The sequence below is a fragment of the Branchiostoma floridae genome, chromosome 5, assembly GCF_000003815.2.
Source record: "Branchiostoma floridae strain S238N-H82 chromosome 5, Bfl_VNyyK, whole genome shotgun sequence".
NCBI classification, from domain to species: Eukaryota; Metazoa; Chordata; class Leptocardii; order Amphioxiformes; family Branchiostomatidae; genus Branchiostoma; species Branchiostoma floridae.
Window position 1 is genome coordinate 587,203 of NC_049983.1, and position 19,700 is coordinate 606,902.

At 43.2% G+C, this 19,700-nt stretch overlaps 1 protein-coding gene across 4 annotated transcripts in view; it reads right to left on the minus strand.

The window, feature by feature from the left end:
• LOC118416838 (cell migration-inducing and hyaluronan-binding protein-like) overlaps window positions 1–17,557 on the minus strand; it is a 60,108-nt gene extending 42,551 nt beyond the window's left edge. The window contains exons 1-14 of one of the 4 annotated variants that reach the window (XM_035822105.1): window positions 17,436–17,557; window positions 16,136–16,205; window positions 10,357–10,788; window positions 9,700–9,891; window positions 9,097–9,377; window positions 8,316–8,593; window positions 7,667–7,737; window positions 7,461–7,553; window positions 6,514–6,705; window positions 6,156–6,325; window positions 5,782–5,991; window positions 5,179–5,384; window positions 4,937–5,006; window positions 4,425–4,553 (exon numbers count right to left, since the gene is read on the minus strand). In XM_035822105.1, the coding sequence (XP_035677998.1) occupies window positions 4,425–4,553; window positions 4,937–5,006; window positions 5,179–5,384; window positions 5,782–5,991; window positions 6,156–6,325; window positions 6,514–6,705; window positions 7,461–7,553; window positions 7,667–7,737; window positions 8,316–8,593; window positions 9,097–9,377; window positions 9,700–9,891; window positions 10,357–10,788; window positions 16,136–16,205; window positions 17,436–17,546 (2,505 nt within the window). In that variant the 5' untranslated portion in view covers window positions 17,547–17,557. Of the gene's footprint in view, window positions 1–4,424; window positions 4,554–4,936; window positions 5,007–5,178; window positions 5,385–5,781; window positions 5,992–6,155; window positions 6,326–6,513; window positions 6,706–7,460; window positions 7,554–7,666; window positions 7,738–8,315; window positions 8,594–9,096; window positions 9,378–9,699; window positions 9,892–10,356; window positions 10,789–12,739; window positions 12,895–16,135; window positions 16,206–17,435 lie in introns of those variants that run through there. The other 3 variants (XM_035822106.1, XM_035822108.1, XM_035822107.1) reach the window with 3 other exon arrangements.
• Between the last annotated feature and the right edge of the window lie 2,143 nt (window positions 17,558–19,700).

The following is a 19,700-nucleotide window of genomic DNA, read 5'->3' on the forward strand; positions in this document are numbered from 1 at the left end:
GTCAAACTTCGTAAAATTGTTGTCAACAATATTTTAGGAAAACTCATGAAATTTGGTGGCTCTAGCGTAAGCCGTTCTGGCGTTATAGGACATCGAAGTTAGCGCGGGCCTCAAAAGCCCCCCCCCCCCCCCCCCCCCCGGTCTGAATAGGGTTAAGTAGCACCAAGAAGTAGTTTCATGTCATTCCACCCTGACGATGGTGTCTGATAGACGTCAAAACGTTGGAAGTAAGTACTCCCTGGCTGTGCCTAAAGAACCTTTCCACATGAGTTCATTTTAACAGTTACCGTAACGCTTTCAGTACGATGAGCATCTCATCAAAGTAAATGCAACAAGCTTGCCAGACTTGAAACGTTTTATCACCGACAATTACAAAGACTGTATTGCATTTTATGCATCGTTTGGGTACCTGCATCAAGTTAAATAGCAAGAGAATAAAAGGAAAATATGCTTTGCTTTATCTAAGGCTCTCTCCTCTTACCCTGTGCTTTCCTCGAAGTAGTAGAGTTTGCCATCACCACTATCAATCTCAGCAAGGCTTGAGACAGGACTGACGTCCTCTTCGTGCACGACGGTGTCTGGGACACGCGTCTGCAATTGGTACTTCACCTGGAAGGTGGTTCCTGGCGGGTAACAGAAGCCCACTCGGACCCAGTCGCCACTGCAATAAAATATCTAATACACTTAGCAAGCTTAACGGTTCCGAATACGCGAGTGCAGCGACAGGAATTATGGGTAATATGTCAAAGTTGAAGGCCCCTGAGACATACTCAAAATTAACGTTTCGACATTGTTATGCAATGCGAGAAAATGGTCGAGACGAAAACTGTTTACAAGTCAGGGTCCCTCACGTTTGACATGTTACCTGTCGCCGCACACACACACACACACACACACACACACACACACATATATATATATATATATATATGTACTCGGAACCATGAACGTGCTCATTCTCATGAAGGATCATATGTCCTCTACTACAGTTAAAAATTATCCAACGTAGTCATATGACCTGGTCGGAAATGTGACGTCGAAAGCTGGTCTTATGTGTTTGCATTTTCTGTCGTGGAAATTGGAAACAAAAAGGCGAACCAACCTGTCAAAGTTTATAGGGTAGACGGTTATTTCCTCTGGAGCCTTTCCATCCCAATGGACGGTGTAGGACTTGTCTAGCATCACTACGGGCATGTAGTACTTTGTCTGCCCTGGAGTTTTCAGAGTAACTGGTGTATCCGGATACTCGTCACGGTACATCGACATCTTGTTCCTCTGATGGTTGGGATTGATGAACAACTGTGGAGAAGAATACGTTTGTAAGTGGCTGTATTCTCCCCATACTGCCAGAATATATCTGTCTTTGAGTGACAGATATTGAAGAGTACAAACTACATAATACCAGCTACCGGACATATTTATTTAGGGTCTAGGCCAAACGCCCTGTAACATTGGAGTCAAAGCACCACCAACTGACAAAGGGTCAAGACATTTTAGTGAAGTGGTGATGGTGTTGTGTTGTGAACTGCTGGGCCCGGGTTAGATTCTCGGGAGCCAGGAGACTGTTTCTGTTGTTTTAACCGTACGCTTATGCCACGTCGGCGTAACATTTTAAATGTCTTTTGTACCAACCGATGCGTATTCTCCACGACAGACGTAACCGATCCAATCCGGTTTCTCCACACAGCCGGGGTTCCTGACCAGGTAGTTGTCCGGCCCGACTATGTAGCTGTCCGGGTAGCCGGTGAGGCTCCCGTCCAGGTCGTGCAGAATGTTAGTCTTGTCTCCGTCTCTGTTGTGATTACCAAAGCCTGATATGCCTGCCGCGCCCAAGAACATGCGACTTTGAACCTGATGAGGAAATTAGACGAATGAAAACATCTTTATCATACAAATATTAAGCAATTCTTTATCAAGGAAAAGGGCCTTAGTTCCACATAAACGGTCTAGTCTACCGAGCAATATATTTCATTAGGTGTGTTCTTCAACATCTTGTTTTTCGACTTTTTAATTGATATTTATATTTTACAACATCAAATCGGCATTTTTTTTGCTAATTTTGCACCTGCTTCGTACGATTTATTGTATGGCTCCAAACGTTTGTGGAAACGAATAGACTTGATAAATGTACTTATTCCATATGTATAATCAGATCCATTTAACATTATAGTACATGCCATTAACTGTAGAACATACGTTACAAATGGGTGACGAGTAAATCATCGACGTACATGTTCAAACTTGGACCTTGTAATGTTGTTCTTTGGCGTGTTTTGCCAGCCATTCGTAGTATGGAACCCAATGGCGCTGCTCCACCGGTCGGCCTCGGGTACTTTGGCGTACCTCTTGAAAGTACAGCTGTCCGCGAAGATGGGACCATCGTACACATCAAGGCCTCGCATTTTGTTCGCTCTGCAAGCGAGTTATCAAGGTTGAAATTTCTGAATTTAGATATTAAAATGACCACGGCTTGTGATAAGAGAGTAAGATCCCAATTGCACGTCAGGGATGTAGCCCCAGCTAGGATCCAAAGCCTCAGATTTGCTCATTTTGACTGCTGGATACCGGCGGACAGCCCTCGAATAGGTCCCGGCGTCTGATTTTTTACCTTATTAGTGTGGCTGTTGTACATAGTTGCACAGCTCAATTCATTTCATTCACTTCGTTTTTCGTTCGTTTCTTTACTATTTTTTGCTCATCACCACCTGCCACACTAGCTGCACCTTGTTTCGCAGTACGTGACGTGAAGCACTTTGTCCTATCCTGTATGGTGTAGATGTGGATGTATCTTATTTGGGCCCAAAACTGATAGACATCCCTTAAACGAGTGAATGAGTGGGTGTACTATTGCTACAGACAACTACTACATTAGCTCTGACAACAATACGGATGTCTGGAAATGTAAACTTACGTAGAGTAGGGCCAGGTCCTCTCCACCGGTTTGACACCTCCCATCCCCCAGGCCCTGGATCCGGTTTTCGTGCCCACGTTCTCACTCTCCCCGATAAAGATACTGTTCCAGATTTGCTGACTCGATCCCTCGTCGTTAGGGAATATCCCTTCACTACAAAGAGGAATTGGGTATGATGCGCTGATGCGCTTTACTAGTTCCCAAAAGGGGACGAATGGATATTGGTTTTCTTGCTCTATCACTATGTTCCTATATGTTCCTAGTTATAGGAAATACATACATTTCTTATGTCATATGTATATATATGATAATATGCTTTTAATTGTAGTCGGTTATCCTCATGATCGCTATTTTAATTCAATTATGTGTCTGTTCTTCAATGACTTACCTTGCCATCACCAGTCCTACCCCGTTATCGACAAACCTTGAAAACAGAGGGAAAAAATGTAATATCTTGAATCATTATGATTCTCTAATTCTCTAATGACAAACTCAACTCCCTCTTTCTCAAAGCAAAGAGCCGTGAAAATGCATATTGTACTTGTATCAATATCTTTATGAACGTATAATGATGTCGCGTATACGATCTTGGGGCCATCGAAAGTGTATCAAAATAAACTTACGCGCTCTTGTCAAACCAGATGTCCCCACCGCGGATCCAGGCACCCCATCCACGGTTCTTGAAGGCGGTGTACCCCACCAGCATGGCTGGAACACGGGGCTGCAGCAGGTCCGAGTTCTGGTGAGGCTTGTACCTATGCCGGACAGGAAGACATTACCGTTTGATTATTTACGTAAATGTAAGTAAATACATAGAGAGAGATGCTAGACGTACTCAGCCTAAAATCTTTATATGGCAACAACTGAACAAATGGTCACATAAACACATGCGCTGCCGATGAGCCTAATAAGAAAGCTGGAAACGATTTTCCCATCTAAGTCCTAGCTAAGTTTCAGGAAGCAAAGGGGAGCAAATGTGAGTTCTGTTGAAGCGTGCAGGTACTTAATAGGAACTACAGCCTGTTTTAGTTAGCAGCTCTACAGCGCTTATTTTCTCATGAACACGGCCAACATGATTACCTCCCACCAGACTTGGACAAGAATTCGGACGGAGAGGAAGCCGTTGCCGGTGTGGTCTTGACTCCGGCCTCTATCATCATCCCCTATGAAAATACACGAAACGTGTTCAACATTTACATGCTTATTTATTTTGCATTACGTCTGACGTAAAGCTCATGATCCCTACGGTATTTCACACAATTCGCACTGTCCGGACTTAAATGTATCCGTTTCCAGTTTTAAACTCAACGTAGCCACAACTACAGACAATAATGAAACATTTTTATCTTTGCCATATAACTATATGCACTAAGATGATCACCATCCAACTATCGCCACCTATCGTCACCTATGTATTACGATAGTTATGAGGTTAATGAGAGAACCTGTAGTCTGTAGGTTCTGAAACACAAATTAGCAGTAAGTTATGTGATGACAGTTAAAAGAACAATACTTGTCCATTAGAGTGTGCCCTGTTGTTGTAGAACCGTCCCATGGGAGAGTACGATGACTGTAAAGGTGGAAGTGATCCCGCTGACAGACCTGTCGGCTCGTGATGGAAGAGGTACCAGATACCAACGCCCTGTGAACGCATAAAACAATGCATTAGCATAGAATGGAAATATTGTCAAATAGTGAACTTTTACCAATTTTAAACTGCCATTTCTAAATCATTAGTAATGGTATGGGTAGAGCAACATCTTATAAAGCTGTAATGCTATAGCCAATGTGGTGGCTCCAGATACTAGTTAGTAGGCAGAGACTGCCACATTTGGTTCACTTCTCGAGCCACATTGAGAGAAAAATGACGTTATAGATGCGGTACATTGATTTATTCCTGAACAAAGACTGGTCGTCTACAGACAATAAGATGCCAAATTTGATTTAACTGTAATCTTCGTAAGACGTCCAGTTGAACATTTACTGTAAGCTTGCTAAATGGGATTGTGATGACTTAAAACATACCTGGGTGCCGGCAGCGGCGTTGTTGATGAGATCGTTGTTAGGATGGGAGATCCAAAACGTGGTTAACATCCTAGATGTAAAGAATAGAAATATAGGACTATAAATAGATTTTTCTTAAATAGCCCATGTTCATTAGAATCTAGTTCAGATCTTACGGGCGACATTTTTAAAATAATGATTATCCCTACTTTATTGCAATCTTTATACAACACAGTACATAGTAATCATAAAATGTTTCCTACAGGCAGTCCGAATAGGGGTTGGGAGTGTAATCGCCGTACACCCCATCCAGTATGTTCCGGCACATGTTAACGTCCCTGTCAGTTGGCAGCTGGGTGCCGTATCGGGTCGACAGGCCGAGGTTGTGGTCCAGCACGTTACGTTGTTCCGCTCCGTCCTCAAGGAAATAGCAATGGCCGAGGGTCTCGTAACCAACAGTGTCTTGGACCTGATAACAAAAAGTAACAATCAATGGAAAACTCATTTGCGTTGGTAGAACAAGTTGTTGAGCAAGTTAGTCGATCTCTTTAACCTTCATCGAATGTCTGATTCATTGCAATTAATTTCCGGAAAACGGAAATGTGATGACGTCAGAAGTGAATCAAATATGGCAGGAAGACAGCGCAGTCAATCAGACATCCGATGAAAGACGGCGAGATCAACTAAAATTAATAAATGGATGTTCCCATTGCGATATACAAAATTAAAATTATAGGCAGAGTTACTTTTTGTGCTTTCTACATTTATCACCTGAACCCAAATTTAAGAGGTGGTCGTCTAAGGATACAGCCACTGGCATCGTCGGCCCACAGGTATCTTCATAAACAACTGAAAGAAAGACTAACCAGCAACCCGTTGGTGCCATGGATGGTCACACAGCGGGAGAAGCAGTGGTGAATGGACAGCTCTCGGACGTACGTTGGGCGACTGTAGCATCCTTTCTCGTCCACATCTCCCGTCATGTGGAAGTGGACAGGATATCTGCCCAGGATCTGCTGACCCATGCGGGTGAACTCGATACCGGACAAGTGGACGTTTTTGAAATGTTTCAGAACCTGTAAAAGTAGTCTAAAATATTTCAAAACGTTTTCCCCTGAATGAAAATATTCAAATTCCTTAGTCCGCTTGAAACTAGCTCTTCATACTATTAGAATCATTTGAAACAAAAAAGAAAGGTTACACCGTTGCACCTTTTACGTAGTTAAAGAGTAAGGCTTACCTTCAAGTGCCCTCCATATGTGTCAAAGTCGAAGAACTGACATTTGTTGTCCCCGTAGCAGCTGTCCTCTACCTCCCCCTGGAACTTGATGTTCCTGGTCAATAGACCGACCTCTCCCCGCAAGTCTACTTCATCAGAGATTTCACCGAAGTGCATGTAGCCGATCTCACCTATACGGCAGCATAATGTACCTTTGGTTACTGCTAATCAGTGCTTAACTGCATGTGCATCCATGTAGCCATTTTGGGGACAGTTAACACATACCAGTATTGTTGTATTTTTGAACGTTTTACTACAAAAATGTCCGTAAAGAAATGGAGAGAGAGAGCAAAAAGAAATCACCACTTCGAATTCGTACCGCTGATTTTGACCTGATGGTTGGAGCACTCCTGACACGGCAGCAGCTGGAACTCCTCTGCCTGTTCCATGTTGTAGTCCGTACTGGCCAGCACGATGTGGTCTCCAGGCAGCCAGGAACTGACGTCGTCCTTCAGGTTGATGACGTACCCATCGTCATGGCGACCAACAGAAAATGTGCACCGAGCTGAACCTGGAGTATAATGACAAACGACGTTTGATATGGTGAAGCATGAACGCCCCAAACCAGTTTCCCATTTCTAGTCGCTACCATGCATGCTTCTCGGATCACCGGCCCCTAGCATACTATTTCCTCTAGTTATCCAATTGATATTTCTACTTTTTGGCCAGTGCTAAGCAGAGCCTGGTAAAGGCTTCTTTATTTTCTCAAACCCTACACACCTACAATATGACGAATTATCCACAATATCTCTCGAGTTATCTTGCAGAGTCGTCGGGAGCCGTAAGGTGGCCCATTTTCAAACACGACATTTATTTCACGAACACTTCACCACATTTGCCTGCAGTTATGCGGATACAAACATAAAGTATTTGCACATGTACAGTGAATTGAATTTGTTTTACAATGCTGTTACCAAACGTAAAGGAGTGTAATATATACTTAACCTTAACAGTATTGAATTAACAGTAATTATGAGGTGACAATTTTTGTCTGTGCAATACAATTGCAGTTCCAAACGCTTGTAAAAATTTGTATAATATGTCACTGCACTTGTGTAATTACTTAACCTTGTGACTGCATCTGTAACGACATGTATTGCTGCAGTACAGTCAGAATTGTCCTAAGGGAGATGGCAGACGATAACTGAAACTTCGGCAATAGTTGTGTAAAAATAGAATATTCATTCAGTCACGTACCAACCTAATGAAACTATTCTTGAAAATATCATGGCCTGTTTACTAACTAGTAACGAAGAATGTTCGCACCTCCCAACCATTCACTGGAGACGATGACGACAAAGGCCCCGAAAAAGCCATTGAAGGAGACCGTCACTGTTGCTGTGCCCGTGCTCTGTGAGTCTGGGTGACATAGAGGAAAACACATTGACATCATCGGCAGTTTTATTGGACGCAATTCACAATGTATCCATGACAAATTTTCCTATAGTTGCATTTTTCAAAACACATTTTACCTGTGTATGGGATCCTCTGTTCAACGGCAGCACCCGGATCTCCCTTGATCGCCACAAGTGTCCACGGTTCCCTGAAAAAATATTTAGTTCGTCTTGCTAGGCTAACGTGGCATTTCCAAACCGGGGCCCGGCCGGGCTGTTTGTGGAAACGAAAAAGAGAAATGACTTTATACGTAAATATGTTCACAAAATGCCAATATTCTCTTTTACGTCTTGTGTGGTTTGTTGTTATTTATGTTCGTTCCCGAAAACTGCCCGACCGGGCGCTGGTTTAAAAAAAATTGACATAGGCCTTAACAAGAGACGCAGATGAATCGTACTCTCCAAGCAGAGGCTGAGTCGCGTACATATACAAGTGGTCGGAAAAAATACACTAGCGCAGCTCTTACCTCTACCTCAAAACGCATTTGTTGCGCCAGTGTAATTTCTCCGACTACTACTTTATCTACGCGATTCAACCTCTGCTTGGAGAGTAGATAAATCGGTCCTCTTTAAGTACATTCAATATCAACAAGCGTTACGTAATGTGACAGGTCGTAAGATGCCAACTATATCTTGCACATCGCTATCTAAAAGTCTTGCAATAGCATGAGAACACCTATTCTAAATGATAAGAGTCTACGAAAGAATTTGAAGGCAGATTGATCACCTCCATTTCAACGAATCCACCTCCACACTACCAAGCTCCCTGAGCTTCTCCTTTGCGGAGTCCTCCAGGTTACCTACTGCTTCGTCCATTACCGCGAGCGCCACGATTCGTCCGGCCGGAATCTGGTCGAGGAAGGTCGCCAAACTTCGGCTGTGGTCCTCGCTACTCCAGGTGTCGAAGTTTGCCGAATCCACCACAGCCGCCGAGATTTCGTCAATGACGCGAACGTTGATGCCACGCTGCCATCCGTCGACGGCAGAGTCCCAAGAATACGCACCCTGCTCACAAAATACATCTTTCATATAATACTTTCCCAAGTGCGGGACCCGTATACAAAGAACGACAAAGATAAACTTGAGAGGGTACAGAATCAAGCTCCAAGATTCTGCACAAATAGATACCTCAGTGTTACCAAAATGAGACCACACCAGCGGTGCATGACACTTGAAGACAGAAGGAAAATGTCAAGACTTTGCATGATGATTTTTCCAAAACTATCTTTGAGTGGAATTGTTATCACCAAGCACAGTAGGGGCATCTTCGGTAGCTTTAAAGAACAATTGTATAACACCGAAGGGCGGTTATACCAGCTATATAGATACAGATACAGAACATGTTTGACGCACCCATAAGTCATCTCCTTTGAAAAGCTATTCAACTGATAGGCTTTGAGATTGTGGATCGGATTTAGAAAGCCTATAGCTAGGAGGGGGATAAAAAGGAATGAAAGAAGGGGGATAGACGGATAAATACTATTCGATACACAGATTGAAGGTCTTACCTTAGGAAGTCCTCCTTGTGGCACTGTCTGTGTGAGCTGTGTCCACGCCACCTTGTGTTGCCCGTGGATCTCCAGAGTCCCGCCTGACGTCACCAGGAACTGCTTGGTGCTGTTGACGTTATCGTCCGAGCGACCGTACAGGGACACCGTGGCCTTCCCCTGGTACGGGCAGGTCTCACTGCCGATGTGGAACTCTCCACCATCTCCCACTGTTACATCACGGGCCCTCAGGACAATCTCAGCGTCACTTGTGGAGCCCAAGTCGGCAAGCACCACTCGCCCTGTGACCAAGTAGCAATAGATATGTCAGTAGGGTTTCAACACATTCGGAGAGCTCAAACTAGAGTTCAACAGTGCCAACTAGAGGTCGTGTTCCGAAATAAAGCATCTTGGAGAAAGACGTATGCAGTCGCCATTAGTTAGCACACGATGTCCTCGGATGATCGGGAGAGTGTTTGATTAATTGCTTGCTTGCTTGGCTAATTCATGGAATGGTTGCGCTCATATAATCAGACATTTCTTCTTCATGTTTTTGATAGAAATGAATACTGTTTAGGAATTCTCTAATTACATATCGGACAACAGGAAAAGATATGTATGTACCTCCATCTCTGATTTCCAGTGACATAAATGTGGCGGATGACATCAGAAGGTAGTTCTGTCCTCTACCCACAACCACCTGCGCGCTGGTGTCGTGCCCAGGATTCCATGGGGCGAGGGTGTGGTCCTGATCCGGGCACTGATGGCCGCCATTCAAAGGGTCAGTCACAGGGTCAACATCCGGGCATGTCCATTCTAGGCAAAGATACAATACAACGTTAACGCATTAAATGAATAACAAAGGTATTTCTACACATTAGTGCGTCATTTAATCCACGTGACACCTTTGTCACCTTCTGCAGGGAAATTCTGACTAATTAACATTGCACTGCAGCTGTAGGTGTCGCTACTTACAAATGCAAACCCAAACGGTATTTGTATTATGTACGTGCATAGCCAATGCCTTTGTTTACAATGCATTACTATATGAACCAGTCAGTTTTTACCCAAAGGAAGATAACAAATGGTCACCCAAACGTTAATTGAATAAAACACTTAGTTATGCACAATTTTTTGAGAGGCATACCAACCTGATGAAACTATCTACGGATTACATACGATGTGAGAACAAAAAATGGAAAATTAAGTTCCAAAACTGAAAAGTTAATCCTAGAAACGTGCATGATTGTTGTAAAGATTGTTTGGAAACGACAAACATACCTCCATAAACCTCCACTTCGCACAGAGCGAGAATCCGGTTGCTGCCAGGTAAGGTGATGCTGACGTACCGCCCCTTCAGGCCGCCGACCTGAATGGTCTTCTCTGCCTGTCCCGCAGGAAAGCTGAAATCTCCAACAAGCTTTTGGTTTTCCGTCACGTTGCTTTTGTCTCCAATGTACACCTCGAATGGAGTGATCCTGTCCCAGCAACAGTCCTGTCGGTTGAAGATGGTGATGTGGTCGACTTCTTGCGTTCTTTCCAGATCGACGTACCACCAGGGGTTGTCTTCTGTGTCGGTGTGAGAGCAGGAGCCATCTGCAAAAGACCCACTGCGACCACCGTCTACAGCACGACCTGGGTTACCGTTCCAAGACACACTGCTCTGGTAGGCAGGCTTGTACAACGCTAGGTTCGTAAATCCACCTGCATCGCCTGAACAACGAGATATAAAATCATTTTAGGGAGCACACCCCAGTTTATCTGGGGTTTCAATTGGAGGCGGCATACCCTTAAGTCTAGCGACCAGCTCTACCAGGGAATTATCCTGAAGCAAAATAACTGTCTATGGGGTAAACGGATATTCCTTCAGCTACAAGACCAACTTACTTTTGATCCTTCAAAACATTATTTTCATGTAAAAAAATAATGTAAAAAGTCGGGCATTTTAGCATTGAAAAAAAAAACATGAAGAAGATTTTTCCGGCAAACACGACTGATACTGTCAGAAAGAGTAAAACCTAGCGAGTAATCCAGCCAATTATAAAGAAAAGTCTAGTGCTACAGTTTTTTAATCATCCATGGCGCGCAGCATTGCAACTTGGCTTAACACAGCGCTTCAGAGGTCAATCTAGGTCACGGGCCTGTTTACATCGAAGGCGCAAGAATATCCGGAAATGAGAGTCGGGCCAAAACATAATTTGCACCCAAAACACACCTTTTCCTACGCTTTTCAGCCATGATAGCGTTTAATGTCATTTCGCAGTAAATAAGGAGAAATGTCAACTCAAACATAAACCCTCGGAAGCCTTTCGTCACTTTTTTGTCGCGCTCTACCACGGACTGGGGTGTGCACCGTTAAGATCTCACGAAAACTATATACATTTCCTATGTACATTTGGAATATCAATACAAACAATCCTGGCATTCTAGTTGTTGGTACATGATGCATTAACACTTTTGTAAAACATGGTTCCTACCATGCAAGAACGATATTTTACTATGTGTTTGTACCATCTATATATAATGATGTATGTCTATAGATTGATTAGGACTTAAATGATGTAATCTGCATGTCTGTAAATTACATTTTATCTCAACCTTACTCGTATATCATCATGACCTCAATGAAAATCGACCTGGAGACCGATTTGAGCTTTCTTTAATGAATAAAGTTCAATCAAACACCTGGTAACGTTCCCACCGTTGCCGTTTCATCTGATGTTACGAACCCACGACAATGGCAAACCAACTGAGAGCAATGAGTTAGTGAGTAGACCCATGCAAACTAAAGCTGATCACTCACTGAGAGTGTCTGTTGGTGACAAATTATTGCAGAAACATTGCCAGGTTTACAAAAGAGTTATTACTATTACTATTACGAAATTAGATATAAGATAACTTTGTCGGGTGTCGTAGTGTTACCACTACTGAATCAAAATATCACATTATGAAGATTCATCAGAAAGAACCTGTTGGCGTCTAGTTCGAGCCTGGTTCGCACGCAACATAGCATTTTGTGATTTTTTTTCACATTTGAAAATCCCATCTTTAGGCAATCAATTGCCTCTTTGGCTACTGGTAAGGAATGTTTTTGGCAAAAAAATTCGACAGAAAGCGCGACCCAGTGAACACAATTCAACGCCGTTACATTTATGACAAGCAATAATGAATGAATGAAAGACCTTTATTATGCTCTGGAACAAAGAAGCTGCCAATATTGTAACCTAAATAAGATAGAGGATGAGTGTCACTTTATTGTTGACTGTATTTTATACACCAACAAAAGAAACGTCCTCTTCGATTGCATGTAAGACATGGTCCATATTTTCTGTTATATGAATAGTAAAAAGATTCTAATTCTTTATATGCAACTAGATAAATCTTGAACTATTAATTATCTGACCTATTGTTTACAATTGTCTTAAGAAGCGAGAAGAACGTACATACTAGCATATTAGCATATAGTAGTCTGTGTAGATGTAAAAAAAATGACACATTTCTTATGTCAAATTATGCCTTATCACTAGGACCTGTACTTGTTTGAGCATAAATGTACAATAAAACTCTTTCATTCATTCGGTAATAATAAGCAAGTACATTATCTACATATGTAATATACATCGATTGTAACATCGATCCACTAGTTTACGGTAAGGTTTCTTACCTGTACCCAGTGATGGACAGGTAGCGATCAGGCCTAGTAACAGTATCGGGAGACTTAACCCTGACATCCCGCACGACCAACAGTCAGCTCCGTCTAGTCTATCGCCGAAGTACGATAAAGTACACCGTTCTCCCTGTGTTCACAATTTATACATCTCTGTCACACCTAACCTACATAAGTTGTGTTTGCTAACAGTAGGAAAGGGGCGCGCCCCGGTGGACAGAGTGTGTAATATGTTTGCGAATGTGTCGAAGGACGATGGAACTTTGATAAAGATGTGCTGAGAGAGGAGCTCGATCGAGAAGGTCCATTTTAGCGACGCCTAGGGAACGGAGGAATTGTTGTACAGTATTATGATCTGTCTGATTATATTTTTGAAAAAAGTTCAAAGAACGTATATTCCCATTGAGATTGAATTATCTTAAACATGGATCTGTAGCTATAGGGAGCTAGCATTTGGTATGTGGGTAGTTGTCAACATTTGAAACAAAGGGAAAGTGCTATTTTGCTTTTAGGTGGGATCTGCAACTTAGGTGTTTTTAAAACATATTTTGTTGTATTTATGTGAAGAAAGTATATGTACTATATGTACTATAGTTTAAATTAATTCCACTTCATATTATACTCCATACTTAGCGTAACTTTAATGTACTTCTCGTACTTAACACTGCATTACATCAAATATTTTCGTGACACAAGTTATCGCAGGTGATCATTGCAGGTACATGTAATGTCACTCAATGTATCATTTATGTCTTACACCGAGTTGGTACCCTAAAAGTGCCCGTACCCAAAAAGTAAAAGGCTCCACGAGCGTGTATGTTTAGCGGTGAGAAATTCCCTTTTAGCCAGTCGAACTGAGTTCATACGTTAGATTGGTTGAAGTTTGTTAGTAACTTTAATAAATTAGTAAGCAATGTTCGATAGCCGCGTGCTGGATCGGAGGTACACAGTCCTAGATTCTGAGTTGTGCGGTCTTTAACAGCTATAAAGTTTCTGTTGCCGTAAGTGGTCAAAAAAAGACTGACTGCCTAGAAGTTGTTAGGACTTTTTACATGATAAATGTGCTCAACAAAGATATCTTAAGTAGGCTCATTATGAACGAGCCCATGTAAAACACACATTTTTGCATTGCTTTCCATGCAATTACAAATCCATCAATGGGACCTCAAACAAACATACAGACGACCCACTTGTTGGCATGAAGGACAAATATAGACATCACTGTGTGTACAAAGATAGTAGGGGGATGTTCATATTGGGTTTTGAGTGTGAAACATCATTAGGTGTCACTTAAGTAATGTAAACTGTTGATATGCGAAAGGCCATGTGAACGACCACAGCTGTGTGTAAAGTAGTCTTGTCGGGGGATAGCATAACACGTATAAAGTAAATTTAGGGTCACAACTAATTGAATGATAAACAATTTTAAATCTAACCTAAGGCTGGTACATGAGGTAAACCTCCCTTCCACGGCAAAGTCCTTCCTCGACCAACGTTGAAATTCTCGAACCATAAAATATACTCTTCCAATTAAAAAAAATGCCTTTGTAATGAAGACGTTTACTTTTATTAGGTCTGGAGGTACAAACAGAAAAAAAACGTAGGAATTTGATCCTGACAATGCTTTGTCAAGAAAAAACTGAGGATAATATCCTGTGATTTTTTTTTACACTGATACATTCGATTGCAGAGCATGCTAGCACAAACACAGTCACTCTTTACAATGGTCATTGGCGCATGAGGCTATCCACCACGTATCGTTGATGCCTCCTAGCGATTCATATCGTTATTGCAGCTATGGATATTTTTGTTGTTGCAATGTTCTCTTGAACTGCTAGGGGGCTATTTTGATCCATACAGCCGACTCCAAAACAATGTATTATAAAACCGAATTCTTATGTACAGGATAACGGAATGAATACGAGTTTAACAGCACTCTCACGATTATTCACCTCACAGAAAATACGAATTATACAGATTTCAGCCGAGCTTATTAAATAAACATAGGTGAGTTTAACGGATCAACATCATCATTAACGGATCGCGCGGCGTGGAAGGCATGCGATCACTAACTAATCAGTCTAACAGGTTTATCGGAACCCATGCGAGATTTACGGTATACATACGATCCTTACTGTGTCTTGTATAAATTCTGTATGATGCTTATTTTCCTTAATAAATGTAGCAGATCTTTGAATTCCGTAAGATTTGTGTGAATACTTGGGCACCTCTGTAATACTGAACTAGAGTTCGTGGACCTCAAAGTCTCAAACCCTTAAATGAAATACTTAACCCTATCCAGACCGGGGGGGGGGGTTATGCTAAAAGTCTCCGCGCCAACTATGCGTCATATAGCTCCAAAACGGCTTGTGTTAGAACAAGCAAACTTTGTGAATTTCCCTAAACATTGTTTGCAACAAACTACAAAAAATAGAGTAAGGTTATCATTTTTCGTGTTGCCCTGGCAACGGGTTTCTTAAAGGCATATTTTACAAAAATCCCTAATTTTTTATTTAACAATGGGATTTTAAGATTTTCTTGCTAAACTATACTTCTTTTCATATATCTTTAATATCTAACATATCTTAGTGTGACCTTTATTAAGTGAATATTTATAATTACACTAATGTAATGACGTTATTGGTCAAAATTCGGGATGGCCTACAATATGATAATGAACCAAGTATATCAAGCGTATTTTCACTCAGATTAATCTGAAATCAGTTGATCACCTTGTCTAGCAAAACAACAAAATAGACTTTTCTTGCTACGTATGCAAAGCAGCTCATGATGTGTGTGATTGATATGTATCTAATTGCGTTAAGCATTACCAACGCTATCTACATACCAAAAGTTATGACAATCTGTCGACCTCTTCTTGAGTTAGTCATGTCCAAATATCAAAATAAAATATCAATTCTCGCTGCAGTTCCAAACAAGTCGCCAGTGGGTGAACTTTCTGTACTCCCGGCCCCGAGACTTTTTTTTTATTATTACCGAAATATCATGAGCCTGGCACTTGCTGAAAATTGTAAGCTTCGCTGAAGCATCGTAACCCGACGCTAGGAGGCCAATGATATATAGAACCTCCTTCTTGCGTCCCCACGCATCCACCAAATATCATGCAGACCCATATTCAAATTTTCAAGACACATTGTGTCAAACAAACATACACACATTCTGCTGCAGTACCGACGAAAAATGCTAGGTCTATCATTTCTAATTTGACCTTCGTTTTTTGCATCCGCTACAAAATATGATGATGCATCCAAATTCTGTCGAGGTATTCTGTTGACCTACATACAGATCTGCACCATAGTCACTCCACTATGACATTACAGAAAACATAACATTCCTGGCGAAGGTAATTATAATCATAATTATCGTTCCTACCGCGTGTCTCTTTAAGAGCCTTGTTGTCTTGGGTGTTCTCGCTTGTAGAGTATTTCAGCTCTTTCAGAACCTGCAATCAAAAACAACAACAGAAATTATATATTCTTAACACTGTCGTTAGTGTTTAAAGTATTTTGGGGTGCATCTATTCCACCTTGAATGTGTGAGTTTAGCTTACACCGCAAATCAAGTGTATTTGCGTTACTAAAGTCTAGGTTACACATTGCCGAGCTTAGCTCCCAAGTCTCTTCCGACTATAGTTAGGAATGTTTCGGGAGATACGTGGGCTGTAGTCGGCTGACGTTCGGCTGAGTCGGCTGGTGTTCGGCTGCGCCATCCGAATGTTTTGAAATGTTCGGGACCGAGAAAAAGCGGTTGTGATGGACAGGTGTCGCTAAGAAGAGGTGGTTGCTTGGGCAGGTTTGACTGTACGCGTAGCTTCTCACAGTAGGAACAAAGACAACATAGGGCACGAAAACGCATTCATATAGCCGGGTTCATAGCACCCACCCATTTAAGAAATACCATCCAGGTTCTCTAACGCCAACACAACAGCGCAATAGAAGAGGGATAGGCAGAAATCACCATCATTCAGGCAGAAACCTACCGTAGTTTACAAGAACCTGATAAACAGTTAACTTAAGCTTCACAACCCGCCATACGTGCAATTTGTCCGTACTTTGTTTTTTTTTGGGGGGGGGGGGGGGTAGGGCAACGTCCACCACGTTGTGGCGTCGGGCGTGGCGTAACTGGTAGAGCATTCGGCTCTGAACCTAGAGGTTCTGAGTTCGATGCCCACCGTGCCCCGCCCCCGACGTTGTACCCTTGGGAAAGACACTTTACACGACCTTCCTCCCTTCATCCAGGTGTAAAAATGGGTACCTGACTTCGGTCGGGGAGGTGAAGGACTACCTTTACCTTCTGTCTGTATCGTGTATGTGGCACTGTTAATATAAGTTACAAAAAACTTGAGTGCAGTGCCACATTGTCCCCGTCTGTCCCTAGGCAAAATTAAAAAAAAAAAAACGTCCGCCACGTATTTCTGAAAACGTTCAGGCTGTATACGGCAGGTGGCGTCGCCCGTACTGGCACGTACGGGGGGCGAATCCGCAGCCTGATTGCACATGCAAAGCTCTACGGCGTGTCTGCTCCAAAATCCGTCGGATTCCCTACGAGTTCGTACGGAGGCGGTACTTACCACTTACGGATCCCAAAAGATTGCCAACGCTCGGGCACGTAGACAGCACGTATTTGCACGTATTTACGGCCAGTTGTGCCCTTAGCTTTAGACCACACGTACCTTCATCACTATTTTCTCCACAATGTCGTCCGGCCAGTCTTGGTTCCAAACCGAATTTTCCGCGACGGTCACTTCTTCCTTCTTCTTCTTTGCCGCTTCTTCCTCCAGCATTACCACTTCTACAGGCTATTTATTCTGGTCGTCTATTGGCCCGGATGTTAGCCACGTGATCTGCCCATTCTATAAGTATGCAGAACAGCGACACCTTTGTCACGTGGTCGACGTTCCTCAGGCCTGTCAGAAGTTCTCCGCTCGTCCCTTACCGCAAAGCAAAATTTTTCCGGCGGCGAGGCCGATTCAGGACCCTGTAGGATAGCACGTTTGCAGCCCGAGGTACTGGCGGTTACGTTGTGGTTACCGTCTGGACGACATTTTTTCCACGGAAGGTTTGATGTATGGCCCCAACGGCCGGTTGGTACTTTGTGTTTCTGTCGTATGTTTCATATTTTGTGAGATTTGTATGTGTTTCGACGAGGTTCGAAGCAACCTATACTGATAATGTGTTGCGCTGCTTGTGATTCTTTCTAGCACGTCTGGAATGCTGACTACCGGCTGTATCGTTTTTAATCTTTGCATTTCTTTGTGTATTCGTATGCATGAGTTTTGAACTGTGTGCAGGGGTGGCTGCTCTTCCCAATTTTCTTTACAGTTTCTATCTGTTCCAATCCTAGGCCGAGGCGAGTTTAGGACGCTTTTCATTCACACTGACGTTTTGTTCCATGTTGGAGCTGCGTGATTTTTGTGTGATTTTTCATTTTTGTGAATGTTTTCAGCAAGTTCTGACAGCTCGTTGTGTGCTTACATAGAGAGGCAAGATGGCGGTTCCTTGGAAATCTTTTGTTATCACCAAGTTTCTATCCTTTGTAATCGCACGTCTAGGACAGCTGTGGATGCTGGTTCTTTATGCTGAGGTGTGAAACAGAACGAGAGCTTCTAGATTTTGATGTCATTTATTTTGATTTTCGTGAACATTTCAGGCAGAAACAGGACGACGATGACATGGTCCACAGAGACAACATGGCGACGTGTTTGTTTTTCAGGTTTACATTTTCACTCCCACCTTCCTTGGAAGAGTTCGGCGTGCTGAATAGTCAACGTCTCTGAGTTCTGGAGGCTGCATTCTTTACGATTTTTGAGTGTCTTTTGCTGTTTTGGGCAGGTGGATTTTCTGTTTCGCACCGAGATTGAACGTCGAGGCTGTGTTTGGGGTTTCCGCTAATTTTGGCATTAGCTCGGAGTTTGATGTGCATGTGTATGAGTGTGTATCTGTAAGGCGTGGCGACTGAGTTGTAGACACGCGTGGCCCACGACTACTCCACGTAACGCGGCTCGCTCGCATGTGGGATCTGGGCGGTGTGGAAGTTGCGTATGTTTTTAGACTTGTCTGTCTGGGACCGGACCTGTTGCCGGGCGCCCGTCCCTCCCACCATCTCATGGTTCACGTGTTGTTCATACAGGTCTGACGCTCTCCCCCTCCGACAACAGGAATGCGCGGGACACACCACCGCCCAGCTCCGGGACACGCGCCGCCATCAACCTCGCCAGATGCACGTGCCAGATGTGCGGCCATGGGACCTGTTGGTGGCACAGCAACAGCAGCAGAGAGGGGTCAAGACGCGCCAGGAACCTGCTAGGCTGTGATGTTTTTATTGTGAACCTTGTTTCTTTTACCGATTAGAGTTGTTGGAAACAGATACCAGAGAATCCGAGGAGGTGGCTTCAGGGCGCAGCGCAACGAGGAACAGCAGTTTGAGGATCAGGCCTGGCTGGCGCTCCGGTCCCTAACACCGCCCAGCCCGCCAGTTCATCCAACATCACCGGCAGCTCAATGAACGGACTGTGAGTCTTTTGGCTTCCTTTTTTTTTGTTAGGCAGGTTTTCCCCCTCCCTCTCTTGATTTGTGAAATTCATTTTCCAGTGCGATGGGGTGCCGCGGAATGCTGGATTGTTCGGAATTATTCGAGTAACCCTGGCTTAGCCTGACGTCCTTGTGAATAACACGTCCAGTTACCCGCTTGTATTCTAACGTTTTTCCAATGCGGGGATCCGAGAAGGTGTAGGACGGTGTTTCTTTCTTAGTACGGTGGGATATCATTCAGTGCGACGGGGTGCCGCGGAAAGCTGAATGATTCGGAAAGCGTGTTGTTGGTTAAGCTTGGTGTGACGTTGTCCAGCGCGAAGGGTTTCCGCGGAGAGCTGGACGCTCCGAGAACTTCAGTACATTTCTTTCGTGACACACTGTGACGATATCCAGTGCGAAGGGGT